The 21,772-nt window shown below is 44.3% G+C and overlaps 1 protein-coding gene across 5 annotated transcripts in view; it reads left to right on the top strand.

The window, feature by feature from the left end:
- The window catches only part of LOC147109632 (regulator of microtubule dynamics protein 3-like), a 341,290-nt gene that overhangs the window by 242,841 nt on the left and 76,677 nt on the right, over window positions 1–21,772 (top strand). For all 5 annotated transcript variants that reach the window (XM_086003718.1, XM_086003717.1, XM_086003716.1 and 2 more), the window contains one exon: window positions 21,600–21,675. In XM_086003718.1, the coding sequence (XP_085859844.1) occupies window positions 21,600–21,675 (76 nt within the window). The remainder of the gene's footprint in view (window positions 1–21,599; window positions 21,676–21,772) is intronic.

Raw genomic sequence — 21,772 nt, 5'->3', positions numbered from 1 at the left:
ATTAGGAGCTCCACAGTTGCATGATGGGAATGCTTTAATCTTCCATCTATGGAGAAGGTGACAGCATCTACTATGACCAGTTCTGAGGCGGTTGATGGTTGTCCACTGTTGGCGAGGAAGGTTTGATCCTTCAGGTTGTTCTGTGGGGTCCTCTATAAGGAATCCATTCCATATGTCACAGTTCGTCCAATCATTTTGCCATCGGTCATCAAGGCTGAGGGGAGATCGCTGAAGGGCTTCAGCGACGGTTTAAAATGGCCTTCTAGATTTGAGACGGGTTGGTTGTTCAAGTCGGCCTGGATCGGTTATTGAAGCCCGTACTTTCTTTATGTTAAGATCTAATGTGATTTGCGATAAAACTGCACTTTTAATATTGTTCCTTACTGCTATTACTCTTGGTTGTAGCTGGAGAAGAACTTGGAGTGGGAGGGGGAGGATCCAATTGTCGCGGTTCACGTAGGAACCATCGACATAGGTAGAACTAGGAATGAGGTTCTGCTGAGAGAGTTTGAGGAGTTGGGGTCCAAATTAAAAAGCAGAACCTCTCAAAGGTAATAATCTCTGTTTGTTACCTGAGCCATGTGCCAATTGGCATAGGGATAAGCAGATTAGAAGGTTAAATGTGTGGCTCAGTTGGAACCGGTTCTGGGGGAGGTGGGACCAGTACAAACTGGACAGTTTGCACCTGGACGGGACCAGAACCGATGTCCTAGGGGGAGTGTTTGCAAGTGCTGTTCAGGAGGATTTAAACTAAAATGGCAGGGAGTTGAGAACCTGAGCAGGGAGACAGAGGAAAGGGAAGCAATGATAGAAACAAAAGACAGGAAGGAGAAAAGCAAAAGTGGAAGGCAGAGAAATCAAGGGTGTAAATCAAACAGGGCCACAGTACATAATAATTCTAAAAGGACTAAGGGGGAGAAATTCAGTTGGCTACGCCACCCGTTAGCGCCTTAAGAGGGCGCTAAGTGGGTCGCAAGCCAACTGGCGCCCGGGCGCGGCACTGTCCACGCCTCCCGCTAAATTCCTCGGGACGCTAGTGGTGGCGCTAGCCGTTAGCACTGCGCCGCCACCGATGACGTCACCGGTCTGCGCAGCGCCCCGGCCGCGATATTTGGAAGCGTCCCCTGATTTACCGCCAGCCGCTATTGTCTGACCGGTTCAGGGGGACCTACCTGCGGCCAGGGAGGCGCAAATTAAAGGAGAGGTGCGGGGTGGCCATTTTTGTTGTTGGCCGCCTGCCAGCACCTGCCTGCGCTCCCGTTCCCAGCCTCCTGAAACCCCCCCGTGGAGTACCGGCTGCGTTCCAAGAGCCCGGCACTTCTCCTCGGTGCCGAGCTCTTTTGCCTGCACTCGAGATCCTCGGGGGCCCAGCTGGGCCCCAGATCGCGCTGCACAAGGCCCCTCCCCTTTAAGAAGGGGAGGAAGGCCTGCAATACCGCAGCACGACGTGCCACAGTGTATGGCGCTGCGGCACGTTGCGCCACGATATTCAGTCGCAGCGCCCCAAGAGGGATGCGGGGCGCCTCCAGTAGCGCCGCGCTTCCCTTTGGGGCGCTACCACTCAATTTCCAGCGGGCGGCCGCGAATGCTTCCGGGGCGCTACTTTTAGCGCCCTGGCGAGGCTGGCACCCCAAACGGGGCTATACTCAATTTCTCCCCCTAAGAGTGTTAAAAAATCAAGCCTGAAGGCTTTGTGTCTTAATGCGAGGAGCATTCGTAATAAGGTGGATGAATTAGCTGCGCAAATAGATGTAAATGGATATGATATAATTGGGATTACAGAGACATGGCTCCAGGCTGACCAAGACTGGGAATTCAACATCCAGGGGTATTCAATATTCAGGAAGGACAGGAAAAAAGGAAAAGGAGGTGGGGTAGCATTTCTGGTTAAAGACGAGATTAACACAATAGTAAGAAGGATATCGACTCTGATGATGTGGAATCTGTATGGGCAGAGCTGAGAAATACCAAGGGGCAGAAAACGTTAGTGGGAGTTGTATACAGACCACCAAACAGTAATGCTAAGGTTGGGGATGGCATTAAACGGGAAATTAGAGACGTGTGCAATAAGGGCACAGCAGTTATCATCGGTGACTTTAATCTACATATAGATTGGGCTAACCAAATTAGTAACAATACTGTGGAGGAGGAATTCCTAGAATGTATACGGGATGGTTTCCTGGATCAATATGTCGAGGAACCAACTAGAGATCAGGCCATCTTAGATTGGATATTATGTAATGAGAAAGGATTAATTAGCAATATTGTTGTGCGAGGCCCCTTGGGGAGGAGCGATCATAATATGATCGAATTCTTCATTAAAATGGAGAGTGAAGTAGTTGACTCAGAGACTAATTTAAATAAAGGAAACTACGATGATATGAGGCACGAGTTGGCTAGGATGGATTGGGGAACGTTACTCAAAGGGTTGACAGTGGATATGGCAAACATTTAAAGATCACATGGAATGAACTACGGAATTTGTTCATCCCTGTTTGGCATAAAAATAAAACAAAAAAGGTGACTCAACCGTGGCTAACGAGGAAAATTAGGGATAGCATAAGATGCAAGGAGAGGACATATAATTTGGCCAGAAAAAGCAGCAGACCTGAGGATTGGGAGCAGTTTAGGATTCAGCCAAGGAGGACAAAGGGATTAATTAAGAGGAGGAAAATAGATTATGAGAGTAAGCTTGTAGGGAACATAAAAACTGACTGTAAAAGCTTCTGTAGATATGTGAAGAGAAAAAGATTGGTGAAGTCAAGCGTAGGTCCCTTACAGTCAGAATCAGGGGAATTTATAATGGGGAACAAAGAAATGGCTTCAATTAAATACATACTTTGGTTCGGTCTTCACAAAGGAGGACACAAATAACCCCCCCAGAGATGTCGGGGAACATTGGGTCTAATGAGAGGGAGGAATTGAATGAAATCAGTATTTGTAGGGAAATGGACAGTTCCCATGGATTGGAGGATAGCTAATGTAACCCCACTATTTAAAAAAGGTGGTAGAGAGAAAACGGGGAATTATAGACCGGTAAGCCTGACATCGGTAGTGGGGAAAATGCTGGAGTCCATTATAAAAGATGTAATAGCAGAGCACGTGGAAAACAGTGACAGGATCAGACAAAGTCAACATGGATTTACAAAAGGTAAATCATGCTTGACTAATCTACTGGAATTTTTTGAGGATGTAACTGGTAGAATGGTTACGGGAGAACCAGTGGATGTGATGTATTTGGACTTTCAGAAGGCTTTCGATTAGCGTGCAAAGTTAAAGCACATGGGATTGGGGGTAAGGTACTGTCTTGGATAGAGAACTGGTTGACAGACAGGAAAACAAAGAGTTGGAATAAACGGGTGTTTTTCCGAGTGGCAGGCAGTGACTAGTGGGGTACTGCAGGGATCGGTGCTAGGACCCCAGCTATTCACAATATATATAAATGATCTAGATGAGGGAACTAGATGTAATATCTCCAAGTTTGCAGATGACACAAAGCTGGGTGGACATGTGTGCTGTGAGGAGGATGCCGAGAAACTCCAGTATGATTTGGACAGATTGGGTGATTGGGCAGATGCATGGCAAATGCAGTACAATGTGGATAAATGTGAGGTTATCCACTTTGGTGGCAAAAACAGGAAGACAGATTATTATCTGAACAGCAATAGATTGGGAAAAGGGGAAGTGCAACGAGACCTGGGTGTGCAGTTTTGGTCGCCTTATCTGAGGAAGGATGTTCTTGCCATGGAGAGAGTGCAATGAAGATTCACCAGACTGATACCTGGGATGGCAGGAACGACGTATGAGGAGAGATTGGGTCGATTGGGCTTATATTCGCTAGAGTTTAGAAGAATGAGAGGGGATCTCATTGAAACTTATAAAATTCTAACAGGACTAGACAGACTAGATGCAGGAAGGATGTCCCGATGGCGGGGGAGTCCCGAACCAGGGGTCACAGTCTAAGGATAAGGGGTATGCCATTTAGGACTGAGATGAGGAGGAATTTCTTCACCCAGAGAGTGGTGAACCTGTGGAATTCTCTGCCACACAGGGCAGTTGAGGCCAATTCATTGAATATATTCAAGAAGGAGTTGGATATATTTCATGAGGCTAAAGGGATCAAGGGATATGGGGAGAAAGCAGGGACAGGGTACTGAATTTGGATGATCAGCCATGATCTCATTAAATGGCGGAGCAGGCTCGAGGGGCCGAATGGCCTACTGCTGCTCCTATCTTCTATGTTTCTATGCTCAAAGAGTGGTGTGGGAGGAAGGGGTTTCACTTCATGGGCCACTGGCACCAGTACTGGGGAAAGAGGGAGCTGTTCCGTTGGGACGGGCTCCACTTAAATCGGGCTGGGACCAGTGTCCCGGCGAGTCGAATAACTAGGGCAGTAGACAGGGCTTGAACTTAATGAAGGGGAGTGGGAGGATTCAGGAAAGAGTAAATTTAAAAGCAGCAAGAGAAATGTCAAGGCTCTGGAGCAGAGTAGAGTTTTGGGTAAAAATAAGCAGAGTGGGTCAGGAAGGGACAGAGGGAGTAACAAAGGTAATAGGGCATCAATGACTAAGGTGACATCAGGGAAAAATAGAAATAAGTCAGAGCTAAAGGCACATAAATGTATGTAAAAAGAAAAAGATTAGTGAAGACAAATGTAGGTCCCTTACAGTCAGAAACGGGAGAATTTATAATGGGGAACAAGGAAAAGGCAGAGCAATTAAACAAACACTTGGTTCTGTCTTCACAGAAGAGGACACAAATAACTTCTCAGACATGCAAGGGAACCAAGGGTCTAGTGAGAAGGAGGAATTAAAGGAAATTAGAATTAGTAAAAAAATAGTACTGGAGAAATTAATGGGACTGAAAGCTGATAAATGCCCAGGGCCTGATAATCTGCATCCCACAGTACTAAAAGAGATAGCCATGGAAATAGTGGATGCATTGGTTGTCATCTTCCAAAATTCTATAGATTATGGAACAGTTCCGGCAGATTGGAGGGTGGCAAATGTAACCCCACTATTTAAAAAAGGAGGGAGGGAGAAAACTGGGAACTACAGACTGGTTAGCCTAACATCAGTAGTAGGGAAAATGCTAGAGTCTATTATTAAGGGTGTGATAACAGGACACTTAGAAAATATCAACGGGATTAGACAAAGTCAACATGAATTTATGAAAGGGAAATCGTGTTTGACAAACCTACTGGAGTTTTTTGAGGATGTAACTGGTAGAATAGATAAGGGAGAACCAGTGGATGTGGTGTATTTGGATTTTCAGAAGGCCTTTGATAAAGTCCCACATAAGAGGTTAGTGTGCAAAATTAAAGCACATGGGGTTGGAGGTAATATACTGGCATGGATTGAAAATTGGTTAACAGACAGGAAACAGAGAGTAGGAATAAATGGGTCTTTTTCGGGGTGGCAGGCGGTGACTAGTGGGGTACCGCAGGGATCAGTGCTAGGGCCCCAGCTATTCACAATATATATCAATGATTTGGATGAGGGAATCAAATGTAATATTTCCAAGTTTGCTGATGACACAAAACTAGGTGAGATTGTGAATTGTGAGAGGATGCAAAGAGCCTTCAAGGCGATTTGGACAAGTTGAGTGAGTGGGCAAATACATGGCAGATGTAGTATAACATGGATAAATGTGAAGTTATCCACTTTGGTAGGAAAAACAGAAAGGTAGAGTATTATTTAAATAGTGATAGATTGGGGAATGTTGATGTACAAAGGGACCTGGGTGTCCTTGTACACCAGTCACTGAAAACAAACATGCAGGTGCAGTAAGCAGTTAGGAAGGCAAATGGTATGTTGGCCTTCATTGCAAGAGGATTTGAGTACAGGAGCAAGGATGTCTTACTACAGTTGTACAGGGCCTTGGTGAGACCACACCTGGAGTACTGTGTGCAGTTGTTGTCTCCTTACCTAAGAAAGGATATGCTTCCCATAGAGGGAGTGCAGCGAAGGTTCACCAGACTGATTCCTGGGATGGCAGGACTGTCGTATGAGGAGAGATTGGGTCGACTAGGCCTGTATTCACTAGAGTTTAGAAGAATGAGAGGGGATCTTGTTACATAGTTATGTTGGGACTACATTGTACAAGTGTACTAACACTCAACTCAAGTGTAGCAGCACTACGATGCTGGGAAAGTAGTGCGCAGGCGCCACACGGGGCACTTGGAAATATCACCCCGCACCATGCGGCAGGCAGCCATTACAACTCAAATAAAACAGTAGTTTATAATTACAAACTACCGAGTCCCGAGGCATCTTTACAAAGCACTATGAGCGCTAGAAGACATAACAGATCTCATTGAAACGTATAAAATTCTGACAGGGCTAGACAGGCTGGATGCAGGGAGGATGTTTCCCCTGGCTGGGGGGTCTAGAACGAGGGGTCACAGTCTCAGGATACGGGGTAGGGCATTTAGGACTGAGATGAGGAGAAATTTCTTCACTCAGAGGGTGAAGTCACTGAATATATTTAAGAAGGAAATAGATAGATTTCTAGACACAAAAGGCATCAAGGGGTACAGGGAGAGAGTGGGAATATGGTACAGGAAACTCTTTTTTTATCTGGCACCGACGGGACCGGAGTGGTGCCGGTGGATCAGAAAGTCCGGGTTACAGAGAGGTATACTTACTAAGGTACGAGAGCCCCGTACATGGCCACAGATCCAGGCGTCCCTGTTGCATGGCAACAGGTGCAGGAACCCCGGTTACACGGCCACAGATCCAGGAACCCCGGTTACACAGCCACAGATCCAGGAACCCTGGTTACACGGCCACAGATCCCGGAACCCCGGTTACACGGCCACGGGTGCAGGAACCCCGGTTACACGGCCACAGATCCAGGAACCCCGGTTACACGGCCACAGATCCAGGAACCCCGGTTACACGGCCACAGATCCAGGAACCCCGGTTACGCGGCCACAGATCCAGGAACCCCGGTTACGCGGCCACAGATCCAGGAACCCCGGTTACGCGGCCACAGATCCAGGAACCCCGGTTACGCGGCCACAGATCCAGGAACCCCGGTTACGCGGCCACAGATCCAGGAACCCCGGTTACGCGGCCACAGATCCAGGAACCCCGGTTACGCGGCCACGGATCCAGGAACCCCGGTTACGCGGCCACGGATCCAGGAACCCCGGTTACGCGGCCACGGATCCAGGAACCCCGGTTACGCGGCCACGGATCCAGGAACCCCGGTTACGCGGCCACGGATCCAGGAACCCCGGTTACGCGGCCACAGATCCAGGAACCCCGGTTACGCGGCCACAGATCCAGGAACCCCGGTTACGCGGCCACAGATCCAGGAACCCCGGTTACGCGGCCACAGATCCAGGAACCCCGGTTACGCGGCCACAGATCCAGGAACCCCGGTTACGCGGCCACAGATCCAGGAACCCCGGTTACGCGGCCACAGATCCAGGAACCCCGGTTACGCGGCCACAGATCCAGGAACCCCGGTTACGCGGCCACAGATCCAGGAACCCCGGTTACGCGGCCACAGATCCAGGAACCCCGGTTACACGGCCACAGATCCAGGAACCCCGGTTACACGGCCACTAATATGAAGTAAAACTTACCTGAACCTACTCCTGAATTTTGCCGGTTAAGAGAGATTTCCGGTTATTTAGGTGCCGGTAAAAAGAGAGTTTCCTGTATTGAGATAGAGGATCAGCCATAATCATATTAAATGGCAGAGTAGGCTCGAAGGGCGGAATGGCCGACTCATGCTACTATTTTTCTGTGTTTCTATGTTACTATATCTGAGTGCGCAAAGCATTCGCAACAAAATAGATGAAATAATAGCACAGATAGAAATTAATCAGTTTAATCTAATAGCCATTATGGAGACGTGGTTGCAAAGGTTGGGAACTAAATATTCCAGGATACTTAACTTTTAGAAGAGCGGCAAAATGGAAAAGGAGGAGGGGTAGCCCTGATAATAAAGGATGGGATAAAGACAGTAGAGAGAAAGGATCTTAGCTCCGAAAAATCAAGAAGTAGAATCCGTTTGGGTGGAGCTAAGAAACAGCAAGGGGCAGAAAACATTGGTGCGAGTTGTTTATAGGCCCCCCAAACAGTAGTTGTAATGTAGAGCAGCGTATAAATCAGGAAATTAGAGGCGCATGTAACAAGGGTAATACAGTGATCATGGAGGACTTTAATCTACATATAGACTGGGCAAACCAAATCTGCAGTAATGGTGTGGAGGGCGAATTCATGGAATGTATACAAGATAGTTTTCTAGATCATTATGTTGAAGAACCAACTAGGAAACAGGCCATTTTAGATCTAGTATTGTGCAGTGAGAAAGGGTTAATTAATAACCTTGTAGTAAAGGGGCCTTTAGGAAGAGTGACCATAATATTATAGAATTTTATATTGTTTGAAAGTGATTTAGTTACGTCCGAAACTGGGGTCTTAAATCTAAACAAATCAAGCTACATAGGAATGAGGGGCGAGTTGGCCAAGGTAGATTGGGAAACTACATTAAAAGATATGACAGTAGACAAGCAATGGCTAGCATTTAAAGAATTAATACATAATTTACAACAGATATACATTCCTTTAAGGCACAAAAACCCCACAGGAAAAGTGGTCCAACTGTGGCTAACAAGAGAAGTTAAATATAATATTAGATTAAAGGAAGCGGCTTATAATGTTGCCAAAAAGAGTAGTAAGCCTGAGAATTTGGGAGGATTTTAGAATTCAGCAAAGGAGAACCAATAAATTGATAACGAAAGAGAAAAAAGAATATGAGAGTAAATTAGCAAGAGACATAAAAACAGATTGTAAACATTTCTATAGGTATGTAAATAGGAAGAGATTAGTGAAAGTAAATGTGGGTCCACTAGAGGCAGAGACAGGAGAAATTATAATGGGTAATAAGGAAATGGTAGAGACATTAAACAAATACTTTGGGCTGGATTTTACCTTTCGGTGCGGCCTAGGGGCGGGATTGCTTCCTTCCGGGTTCCGATCCCGCCCCCAACGACGTCTGATGCACAGACACTATTTTGCGCCAATTGTCCTTGTTCAGCCCGCCCTGCGGGCTTGCCAGCCAATTAGGAGAAAGCCGGTGTCAGATGACGTCAGTCTTAAAGGGACCACGCTCAATTTTTTATGGCAGGTGATTTTTCAGTGTTTGACAGCATTGAGGTGCTGGAAACACTGACAGTCATGTACAAAGGTGAACCCTTGAACCCAGACTCTCCAGTGACTCCCTCCTTAGGCTAAAACAGATGGCAGCGGCAGGTGAGGTTACAGAAGCGATCTCTCACTGGTGAGAGAGGTTCTCCCAATGAGGCGGGACTACACACACAATCCAAAACTTGTCACCTACAGAAAAGTCTAAATACATTAATAATTATTTTCCCAACATTTTCTTACCTCTGAAACTCACCAGTGTACCATTGGATCCTTCACACCACTTCTGCAGCTGTCATCAATGAAGAAACACTACAGTAGACCCACAGCAGGCCACACTTACCCTGGCGTGGTGTCCGGATGTCGGGAAGCCCGCAGTAGACCTGTCAAAGTTGCAAAAAGCCTCTTAACTGCCTGTTAACAAGCAGTTAAGTGCCTATAATCCTCTTCCCGCCGCTAGGTGTTGGGTCCATGCGCAAATCGGGGACCCGCCACCTGGGAAGATTGATTGGAGGTGGGATGACAGCGGGTTTCTGACCCACTGTCAATCTTTGCGATTTTACCGGATGTCTCACCTCCAAACCTGCCCCCTGAGCGCCGGCAAAATTCCAGTCTTTGTATCTGTCCTCATGGTAGAAGACAAAAAACATTCCAGAAATAATGGAGAACCAAGGGTCCAGAGAGAATGAGGAACTTAAAGAAATCAGTACAAGTAAAGACATTGGGGGGAAAATTGGGTTGCTTCGCGCCTCCTGTTAGTGCCCCCGGGGGCACTAATGGGGCGCAAAGCCCCTAGTGCCTGGGTGCGGCACCACTAACACCTCCCATGAAATTCAGCGGGAGGTTAGCAGGGCTGGTAGCCTGTCATGCCCCGCGGCACTGTGCCTCCAGCGATTACGTCTTCGCCGTACGCAGCGCCCCGGCCACAAACTTCGGTTGCGCCCCCTGACCTACCGACGGACGATATGTCCGACAGGGTCAGGGTGATGTTATTGCAGCCGCGCAAATTAAAGGGCAGGTGCCGGGCATCCATTTTTTTGGGGGCCGCCTGCCAGCACCTGCCCCCTTCCGATTCTTCATGCGGGGTGCCAGCCGCGATAAGGGGGAACCAGTGGATGTAGTGTATTTGGATTTTCAAAAAGCATTCGAGGTTATTACACAAAATTAGGACTCATGGGATTGGGGGCAATGTATTAGCATTAATTGAGGATTGGTTAATGGACAGAAAACAGAGAGTAGGAATAAACCGGACTTTTTCGGCTTAGCATTCTGTAACTAGCGAGGTACTGCAAGGATCAGTGATGGGCCTCAACTATTTACAATCTATATTAATAACTGAGATGAAGGGACTGAGTGTAACGTAACCAAGTTTGCTGCTGATACAAAATTAGGTGGGAAAGTAATCAGTGAGGAGGACGCAAAGATGCTGCAGAGAGATATAGACAGGTTGCCTGAGTTGGCAAGAACATGGCAAATGGAATACAATGTGGGGAAGTGTGAAGTTATCCACTTTGGTAGGAAAAACAAAAAAGCAGAATATTTTTTTGAATGGTGAGAGGCTGGGAAATGTTTGCACTCACAGGGACCTGGGTGTCCTTGTACATGAATCACAGAAAGTTAACATGCAGGTACAGCAAGCAATTAAGAAAGCAAATGGTATGTTAGCTTTTGTTACAAAGAGATTAGAGTATAAGAGTAAAGAAGTCTTACTACAATTATACAGGGTATTAGTGAGGCCACACCTAGAGTACTGTGTAAAGTTCTGGTCTCCTTACCAAAGGAAAGACATACTTGCCATAGAGGGAGTGCAACGAAGGTTCACTAGACTGGTTCCTGGGATGGGGGGATTGCCCTATGTGGAGAAATTGAGTAGACTAGGCCTATATTCCCTAGAGTTTAGGAAGAATGAGAGGTGATCTCATTGAAACATATAAAATTCTTAAGGGGCTTGACAGGGTTAATGCTGGGAAAATGTTTCCCCTGGCTGGGGAACCAGAACACGGGGTCACGGTCACAGAATAAGGGGTCGGCCATTTAGGACTAAGATGAGGAGAAATTTCTTCACTCAAAGGGTTGTGAATCTTTGGAATTCTCTACCCCAGAGAGCTGTGGATGTTCAGTCATTGAGTATATTCAAGACAGAGGTCGATAAATTTTTGGGTATTAAGAGATATGGGGATAGTGGGGGAAGGTGGAATTGAGGTAGAAGATCAGCCATGATCTTGATGAGCCATGATCGTGATGAATGGCAATGCAGGCTCAAAGGGCCATATGGCCTACTCCAGCTCCTGTTTCTTATGTTCTTATGTTTAATTGATATAGTAACATTCATGCTTGAAACAAAGATTTAAAGGTTCATTTATTTTCTGTGATGACCACAACCTGAATGGAAGGCCAAGTAAATATGTAGGACTTTAAGAAGTCCATTAAAACGCTTTAGCTTCTTTGCACATAATGGCCCAGAAATTCGGGTCGGGGGCTTCCCGCGGGTGCAAGCCCCCGACCTGCACTTATCTAGCGCGCCGGCCATTGTGCTGTGGGCCCCCGTGGAATTGCGATCCTGGACCTCCTCCAACTGCCGGCGCGCAGTGCTTGCATATCCCAGGGGCGCAGTTAGTTCAATGCGTCCCCTGGGATCACGTGGGCCATGGAGAGCCAATGGTAGCAGGGAATGCTTCATTCATAAGTTTGAGACCTGTCAAACCTATAAATACTATAAGCCCCAAAACATCACTAAATCTTCAAATAATTTTTTTTAAATCACATTTTTAAAATAAACTATAAATTACATGAAATAACTATTTTAAACAATAATTTAAATTATTGAAAAAAATAATTTTATTTTCTAACGGGGCTAAAAATAAACTTACCTTTCTTTAAAGTATTTAAAAATAATAAACCTGTGGAAAAAATGTTTTAATTTTAATTAATTCACCACTTACCCTGTAAAAAGCAGGCCTTGCGACTGCTTTTTACATGTCTAACTTCTGGAGACTTACCCTCCCGGGAAAACCTGCAAAAAAAATGTAAGTTCGATGTGCACGCGCTGCCTCTCCTGCGCACGCGTTCCACCTCTTAACCCCTTCTTTCAGGGGAACAGAAGTGCCGGTTTCCCGCGCATGCACGAAACCGGCACTTCCATTGGGCCTACGGGTGAGTACCCCGTGCGTACTCACCCGTGGAGACCCGAATTTCTGGGCCAATGTGTATAAAACCCTCTCTGCATCTGTGTCCAATAGATTCAGTACTGTCTGCAATTGTAAAAAGTGTATATGATTATGATCTGTTCTGTTATTCGCACGTGGGACTGGGAAGATGACGAGTTTGAAGAATGTCAAATGACTATTCATTGAAACAGTGATTTAACTCAAATAAATTGATGTGATTTATTTTTCACTTGTCCATCAAGGCCTTGGGAATGACCTTGATGACCAGCAACCGCATTTACTACCAGCTGCTCTTAATGGTGCAGTGAAACATCAGCTTGTGGAAGCTTCATTTTGACGTGACTTTGATGCGACTGAAAGCTTTTTTTAACTGCCTCAATTCCTCTTCCACTGAGTCCTTCTGCATAGCATATTTCACTTCCTAGTTCTCAGTGCACAGGAGCCGAGAGTTTTAGCATTGCCACTGTATAGGGTGAATTCTTTATAGTCTGGCCCTGTGATTTTAGCTTCTGCAGCTGGCTTATACTGCTGAACATTATGGTTGAGCCCACTTGGTGTTGCCATTTCTCTGGGAATTGCTGCGCTTTCCAGAAAAGTGACCTGTATACAGATGCAGGAAAGAAAATGAGGAAAATTGGAAATCCACAAGGAAATGTGCATTGGTTTCTCATTTCCAACCCATTGACAGATTGAACTGACTATAAAACTCAGGCATTATAGGGCGTGTGAAACAGAACAGGAAGCGTAACATGAATCCTCCATTGATGTAACCGCATACTAGCAATTTTCAATCCATGGAGCCCATTGTAAAAGTGGTCCCTTTCAGTTAATGAGGTGTCTGTTGGAACTCTCTTATTTCTTCTCTGTTTGACAGAACTATTGTTTCCTGCTTTTCTTGGTGCATTTCCAGTTGTTTGGATGTGAAGGGGAAGAAAATACAGGAAAACTGTATACACCGGAAAAGCTGTGTGGTCTCCAGAAATCCAGTGTGATCTGGGTTCAGTGCTCGTCAGTTGCTCAATTCCACTTATTAACATCAGAGCAAACTGTAATCATATAGTGGTTAGGTAGTGCTTGTTAAAGAAAAGTGTTTTACTGTAGAGCTGTATTTTAGAATGGAGCATGTGAGTCAAATGGCAGCAGTTCTTACCTGTGCTAATTGGGTGCTTCCAGTAAATGACTGGTAATTACCATAATTTGTACGTCCATGCTATTTTAGAGTTTTAAAAAAAATCAAAAATAGACACAGCGACATGGCCACCTTTTAAATTATACGTATCAGAGTGTTATGGTCGCATAAATCTGCTCAATGTAATGCATTGTGGAAAGCATCAAAAACAATGATTTAAAAAAACATGAAAATGCTACAAAGTTACTATTATATTTATATAAAAGTAAAAAATAGCATGGCATTTTGGCAGAAGATTTTGCTTTGTGTCTTTTACTGTTTTTAAAAGTGCTACATTGAGTAACTTATACAGATTTAAAATACCAGCGGATGTCCCATGGTGTTGTTCCCACACAGTAGGGGTCTGGAGCACAGTTATGATGTTTAGCTCCAACCTGGCCTTTCTGTTCCGAGCCACTGCTCTTAATAATCAAATTCAGGTCATTATAGCTACGAGTAAACCACTGAGGGCAATCAGAGGGTCGTGTTAACTGCCTGTAAATTTCAGGCTTCAGGTCAATGACGACCTTTCCCTCTTTCTCTCATATTAAAATGTGACATTTAGAATGTGGCAGGTGTACGCTTGACTCTCGACTGAATCTTCCATACTTTTGCCCATGCTGAGTTGGAAGATAGACTGTCCCTCTTGTGTACGTGATGTCCTCAGTGGAGTTGTTAAACGCTGTTGTTTCATGTGATGCTAAAGTGACACTGTTTGCCTGCAATGCTGCTATGTTGCCTCGCAATCTTGAAAATGGCACCGAGCCTCTAATCAGGAGCATTGTAAAATGATTGAAATAATACAAGATGTTAGCTGGAATAAACAAATTAAAGTTGAAATCATGATTTTTTCCAAATTTGAGTAAGTAAAATATTACAATTTATTAATTGATTAAAAATGGAAATAATCAACAAAATTGACAGTAAAATATAGATAATGAATTATGTAACGAATTAAAATGTTAAAATTATGCTTTTTACAATAATTGGAAGAGGGTATGGTTTAATATGTATGTACATTAAAATGAATATAGTTATGAACTTAAAATGTAAGACGTATATATTAAACCAATAAATATTGCTTACATGAAAAGACGGTGGAGAGGCCAAGCAGGGAGGAGGAAGAGCCCTGGAGGCCCAGCCTGGAAGAGTGCGGAGGAGGCAGTCGGGGCTCAAGGCCTAATCTAAATGAAATAAAAATTAATCAAAGTGGAAAATGCAGGAAGGAGATGTAAAGTAAATTGAAAACAAATATTATTTGAGAAGGGGGTTGCCAAAAGGAAGCAGGGATGATTGTGGAGGTCCCACATCGGGACCTGCGGGAGTCGATGCTGGTGGAAACAGGCTTGTAGATCTGATGTTGGTAAAAGTTTGAGATTAGATATAGCATACAATAAAAATATTGTAATTACTTAATTATATTTAGACCTACGTGTGCGTGCAGTGCAGGCAGGGAGGCTGGAAAGTTGGGTCCATCCTGGGCTGTGAAGCCTTTGACGCTGTATATTTGCATCGAGTTACATTGAGTCTACAGCACAGAAACAGGCCATTTGGCCCAACTGGTCTGTGATGGCGTTTATGCTCCGCACGAGCCTCCTCCCACCCCTCTTCATCTAACCCTATTAGCATACCCTTTTCTCCCTTGTGTGCTTTCCAGCTTCCCCTTAAATACACCAATGCTATTACCCTCAACTACTCCTGCTGATAGCAGGTTCCACATTCTCACCACTGTTTGGGTAAAGAAGTTGCTCCTGAATTATAGAATTAAAGAAGTTGCTATCTCATATCTGTTTTATCACTAAGATTGTCCATTTCCACCTTTGTAATCTAGCCCGTCTCGCCCCTTACCTCAAGTTATCTGCTGCCAGAACCCTCATCCATGCCTTTATCACCTCTAGACTTGACGATTCCAACGCACTCCTGGCCAGCCTCCCTAGTTCTACCTTCCATATACTTGAGGTCATCCAAAACTCTGCCGCTCATGTCCTAACTCACACCAAGCCTCGCTCTCCCATCTCTCCTGTGCTTGCTGATGTACATTGGCTCCCGGTCTGGCAACACCTTTTTTTAATTCTCATCCTTGTTTTCAAATGCCTTTATGGCCTTGCCCTTCCTTATCTCTCTAATCTCCTCCAGCCCTATAATCCTCTTAGACCTCTGCGCTCCACCTATTCTGATGTTTTGAACATCCCTGATTTTAACTGCTCCACCACTGGTGGTCGTGCCTTCAGCTGCCTAGGTCCTAGACTCTGGAATTCCCTCCCTAAATCTCTCCACCTCTCCACTTCCCTTTCCTCCTTTAAGACACTCCTTAAAACCTAGCTCTTCGACCAAGCTTTTGTTCATCTGCCCTAACATCTCTTCCTATGGCTCGGTGTCAAACTTTTATTTTGACAACGCTCCCGTGAAGCGCCTTGGGATGTTTTATTACGTTAAAGGTGCTATATAAATATAAGTTGTTGTTGAATTCCTAATTGGATTTATTAGTGACCATCTTATAGCTATGGCCTCTAGGTTTTGAATCCTTTACAAGTGGAAACATCTTCTCTACGTCTACCCAATCAAACCCCTTCTATCATGTCACCTCTTAGCCTTTTCTATTGAAAAGAGCCCCAGCCTGCTCAGCCTTTTCTGATAATTTTAAATTTGCAGTTATGGTATCATCCTTGTAAATCTTTTTTTGCACCTTCTCCGATGCCTCTATATCCTTTTTTATAATATGGAGACCAGAACTATGCACATCACTCCAAGTGTGTTCTAATCAAGGTTCTATACAAGTTGAACATGACTTCCTTGCTTTTAAATTCTATCCCTCTAGAAATAAACCCCAGTGCTTATTTATGACCTTATTAACCTGCATCGCTATTTTTAGTGATTTGTGTATCTGTACCCCTAGATCCCTTTGCTCCTCTATCCCATTTGGACTCTTATTATCCAAGCAGTATGGGGCCTCTTTATTCTTTCCATCAAAATGCACCACCTCACTTATCTATATTGAAATTAATTTGCCAATTGCATGCCCATTCTGCAAATTTATTAATGTCGTCTTGTATTTTGTCACAGTCTTCCTCTGTATTAACTACAGCCCCCCAACTTGCTATCATCCATACATTTAGAAATTGTACTTCCGATTCCCGAGTCCAAATTGTTAATGTAAGTTGTGAACAACAGTGGTCCCAGCACCAATCCCTGTGGAACGCCACTTCCCACCTTTTGCCAGTCTGAGTAGCTGCCCTTAACCCCTATTCTCTGTTTTCTGTTTTGTAGCCAGCTTGCTATCCATTCTGCTACCTGTCCCCTGATAGCTATGAGGAATTGGAGCTTCTGAGGACTCATCTAGTGGTAGAAGTGGAGCTGCTGGCATGGCTGGGACTGTTATAGCTAATAAATACTCACTTAATAGTGGGAAATCCTATTGAGGTGCCATCTAGAGGCATGACGGGAAATTTTGATTACACAAAAAAGTAGTGTGCTGTAATGTATGAACTGATTTTAATATATTGCTAAAGGGTCTCCAATAAAATATGCCACTTATCTGCCTCTGCTATTACTATGTTATGCTCTCTCTTGCTCTCTCCCTATCCCTCTTCTGCTGCTCTCTTATCTCTTTTTGTGTCTCTCTCTGTCGTCCTCTGCTTCTCTCTCTGCCTACTTTTCTTTCCTTTTGGGTGGGTGACATGGCCTGGTGCAGCAAGGAAAGGAGTCACCAGCATCTGGGGCGGGTTTGCAACGCAAAATCTCCCATCACTTTCCCCAATCGTGAGTGCTTTCCCCAGCCCATGGCTCCCATCAAGTCCCCTAACACTTTCCCCACCATTATCACTACCCACTCCACCCTTGCCTATCCTCCCAACCTATCTGTTTCCTTCAATATCTATTTCCCACATAGAGGGTTTGCTTGCTTTCAAAATTCAACTTAAAAAAGTAATCAAACTAGAAACAACGATGAAACTCTCAAACTGCCTTTCTCTCTGTATCTCTCACTTAACCTCTCTCTTTCCACCACTATCTCCCTCTTCAACTTTCTCGCAACCCCCTTTTTTAAAAAAAAACCTCTTTCTCACTCTCAACCTCCCTCTTTTTCTCTCTTTTTTCTCTCCCACAACTCCCTTCTCCCTGTGTCTCAGATGTTATAAATTAGAATCCTTGTATCATAGTTGCAAGCGATTAACACCAACCATTACTAACTTTCAACAAGAACAAGTGAAATATGTAGTTGTGTTTAAAATTGAACTTTTTTGAAAATAAATCTAACATTAAAGAAATATTGTCTCTCTGCCTCTGTATTCTCTCTTTCCCTCCCTCCCTCTCTCTTTCCCTCCCTCCCTCTCTCTTTCCCTCCCTCCCTCTCTCTTTCCCTCCCTCCCTCTCTCTTTCCCTCCCTCCCTCTCTCTTTCCCTCCCTCCCTCTCTCTTTCCCTCCCTCCCCCTCTCTTTCCCTCCCTCCCCCTCTCTTTCCCTCCCTCCCCCTCTCTTTCCCTCCCTCCCCCTCTCTTTCCCTCCCTCCCCCTCTCTTTCCCTCCCTCCCTCTCTCTTTCCCTCCCTCCCTCTCTCTTTCCCTCCCTCCCTCTCTCTTTCCCTCCCTCCCTCTCTCTTTCCCTCCCTCCCTCTCTCTTTCCCTCCCTCCCTCTCTCTTTCCCTCCCTCCCCTCTCTCTTGCCCTCGCTCTCGCTCTCTTTCCCTCCCTCCCTCTCTTTCCCTCCCTCCCTCCCTCTCTCTTGCCCTCGCTCTTGCTCTCTTTCCCTCCCTCTCTCTAACTCTCTCCCCTACCACCTACCCTCTCTGACTCAAGTCTCTCTCTCCCTCACCCCTGTATACTTTTTTTTAAGTTTATAGAACCCAAAATAAAAGCTACATGTGTGTAATTAGTACATAGCCATTTTTTCCTCACTTTTAATGGCATTTAAGCTCTTAATGACCAGAAGCTCTGTTTATTTAACAATTACCTTTTGTGGCCTTCGATGGACTCTGCTCTACCTTGCAAGCAGAATACTACATTATGTATTACATGATAGAAAACTGATGTTCTTGCAAAATAGCCCATTATCCTCTAAACTGTGAGCATTGCCACTGGATATCCACTAGTATTGTTATAACAAGATATGTGTGCGTACATTTACTGTCTGTTGCATCCTACCTCTTTATCATACTAAGAGCAAATTCTAAGAAAGTTATTTGAAAGGGGAACAAGGCATATTGTTCAGTGTGACCCATCGGTGATGTGGTATATGCCATGGTATGAAACAACCTTGCAGTATCTATTCCAGGCATTTCCAAAAATATCATAGCACTCTTCACAGGTGATGTTGTGTTGCTGGCAGGCTCACCTAGGAATCTGGTACGGTAATCACCATCTTGAACAAGGGGTTAACCAGTGACATGGTGGTGGATGCCCCAATTGCAGTGTTATGGCCTTGCATAGGGTAAGAGGTGGCTTCCAACGTATCGATTGGAGAATACAAAAGCCATCTATCCCAGTCATTGCATCATATCAGTATTTGAGGGTCCTGATGGATGCCAACTTCAGCAAGGATAGCGTCCTCCAGCACTGGGCTAAACGTGGTATAAGGGACTTTGGTCTGTGCCATCTTTCTTCAGTGATGGCCAAGTCCTAATGCAGGTTAAATTTATGGTAAATAAGATGTGACAATAATGGAGCTTTCAAATATATCCGTCATCATCTTCTACCCTCGGCATATATCTTAGGATACACTAAAGCACTCTCAGTCCATTTCTAAGTATATCTGTAGTTTGCAATAAGTTCAGAAAATGGCACAGGGTAGGATGAGGAGCACAAAATGCAATTTTTTTAATTAAATGTTTGAAGAATTATGACCAGACAGTTGCACCTTAATTTTCCCCAGGACTGATACCGTTCCTTAACTCCTGACTGAGAAATAGTTGCACAAAAAACTCCACCAGCAACATGTGTAGAAACATACAAAATTCTTACAGGGCTTGACAGGGTAGATGCAGGGAGGATGTTTCCCCTGGCTGGGCAGTCTAGAACCAGGGGTCACAGTCTCAGAATAAGGGGTCAGCCATTTCGGACTGAGATGAGGAGAAATTGCTTCACTCAGAAGGTGGTGAATCTTTGAAATTCTCTACTCCAGAGGGCTGTGGAGGCTCAGTCGTTGAATATATTCAAGACAGGGATCGATAGATTTTTGAATATTAAGGGAATCAAGGGATATGGGGATAGTGCAGGAAAGTGGAGATGAGGTAGAAGATCAGCCATGATCTTATTGAATGGCGGAGCAGGCTCGAAGGGTCAAATGGCCTACTCCTGCTCCTATTTCTTATGTTATAAGTTATAAAGAGCTTTACGGAGTTGCAGCTGTTTTCACCATTGACCCCACCAATTGTCACCCCATTATCTGTGATCTGAGGTAATGGTCTCCTTTTGGAAATAGCAAGAATGATCACTCTGATCATAACTTTAAAAAGTAATTATGCTGTCTTATGATCCTTAAACCATAGTTTTAAATTCAGCACCTCATAACTGCTATTGAAACAACCTTGGGGTCATGCAAATTTAACTTTAGCTCCAATCGGTTTGCAGTGATGAACTAGAAGCCCATTGTTACTCTGGCATTATTGTAATCTTTGCATAACATTCTTTTCTGCAATAAGTTGTTGTGAAATGTAACTTCTCTGATCAATATTAATTTGCTTTTATCGCACCACAAAACGTATACTGAATAGTGTCTGTTTCTTGTGTTAAAACAAAGCTCTGTATTTTGGTTTGGCAACAACACCCAAGAGCCTTTACCAAATACTTGTTGGTGTTGGCAGCTCATCTCCTGCTATAGGAAATCCACATAATGTATGTCCTTAACACGGATGACTAGCTGCTCCGAGCTCCCTCTCCAGATCTGTAAAATGTATTTTTTCAGCCAACTTGGGATGCCTTGAACTTTGAGAAACCAAATATGTTCCCAGCATTTTTTGTTTTTCTGGTTTTATTTTTACTCCTTTTCTGAAGGCATGTTTCCACGCTGCCAAAGGCATTGCCTTCCTGCTACTTTCAGGACATTTGTCTTCATGGTTGTTTTTCCAACTGGGAAAAATCTGGAAAGCCAGCTTGTTCCCTCGAATGTTGGGATGCCTGACATTTGCAGTCTCTGCACGATAGTTTGGTATTCTGTTCATTCCCAGAATGTCACACAGATGTGAAATTACACTGATACAAAAATAAGTAGCAGAACAAACCAGACTGTAGGGCAATACCTTCCTCAAGGCCTTTTATGCACACTGAAATCTAGGTGAAAGGGTACTTTTAGCAATAGCAGCTCTCAATGTATTGTGTTGAATCTAGTCACCTCACCACCAAAACAGATGGAAGTATTGGAGACGGCGCAGAAGAAAGTCGATTGATTCTAGATGTAATGGGGACGGTCTAGGAGGAAAGGTTAGAAAAGCTTAAGATCTACAATCTAGAAAGAAGACTGTTAACAGAAAAATTCATGAGGTATACAAAATATGAAATATAAACCCAGGAAAGTTGGACCAGAGGACAATAATTTGTTTAGTGAGAAATTGTTTTAACGCATATATTAGGAAGAATTTTGTAACTCCGTGATAAATTATTGAAATAGTTTGCCAGGAAAGCTACAACCTGCGTTGCCTGAGATTAGGGGATACTACTGTAGGGGATTTGGGATATTGGAGGGATGAGCTTTCATGGGCCAAATGGCTTTTTCTCATCCTAAACCTTTTGTTCTTAACTAGAGTCCAGGTTAACTGAAAAAATTACAGAATCTGTTTGATCAGCTGGACTGTCTCTCAAGGTTGCTTATCAACCTCCCCAAATGTGCACATTCTATAAATGTGGAAACTGAATCAACCTAAAGGAAAGCCATATTATGCATAGTTGTACAAAAGCAAAATACTGTGGATACTGGAAATCTGAAATAAAAAGAGAAAATGCTGGAAATACTCAGCAGGTAAGGGTCAGACGAAGGGTGTTCGACCTGAAACGTTAACTCTGTTTCTATCTCCACAGATGCTGCCTTGCCTGCTGAGTATTTCCAGCATTTTCTCTTTTTATTTATGTATAAGTTGTGTTTTTTCAGTGCCTGTGACATGGTAGCTTTGTGTTACAGGTACGCTATTCTATCTGGCCTACAGGCTGACAATGAGACCATCCAGAATCGTATCAAGGCAGGATATACTTTCAAGGTAAGCCAAGTTCTGAAAGATGCTTAATCCTCAATAATATGGACATGGAGGAGATAGACGTGCCACATGTGGAAACTGTGTTCTGCAAAGCCAGTTT

Source organism: Somniosus microcephalus, chromosome 12 (assembly GCF_052327205.1).
Source record: "Somniosus microcephalus isolate GS21.2 chromosome 12, FLI_Smic_1.0, whole genome shotgun sequence".
NCBI lineage: Eukaryota > Metazoa > Chordata > Chondrichthyes > Squaliformes > Somniosidae > Somniosus > Somniosus microcephalus.
Note: the sequence above shows the minus strand (reverse complement) of the source record. Positions and strands in the feature narration are given on the sequence as shown.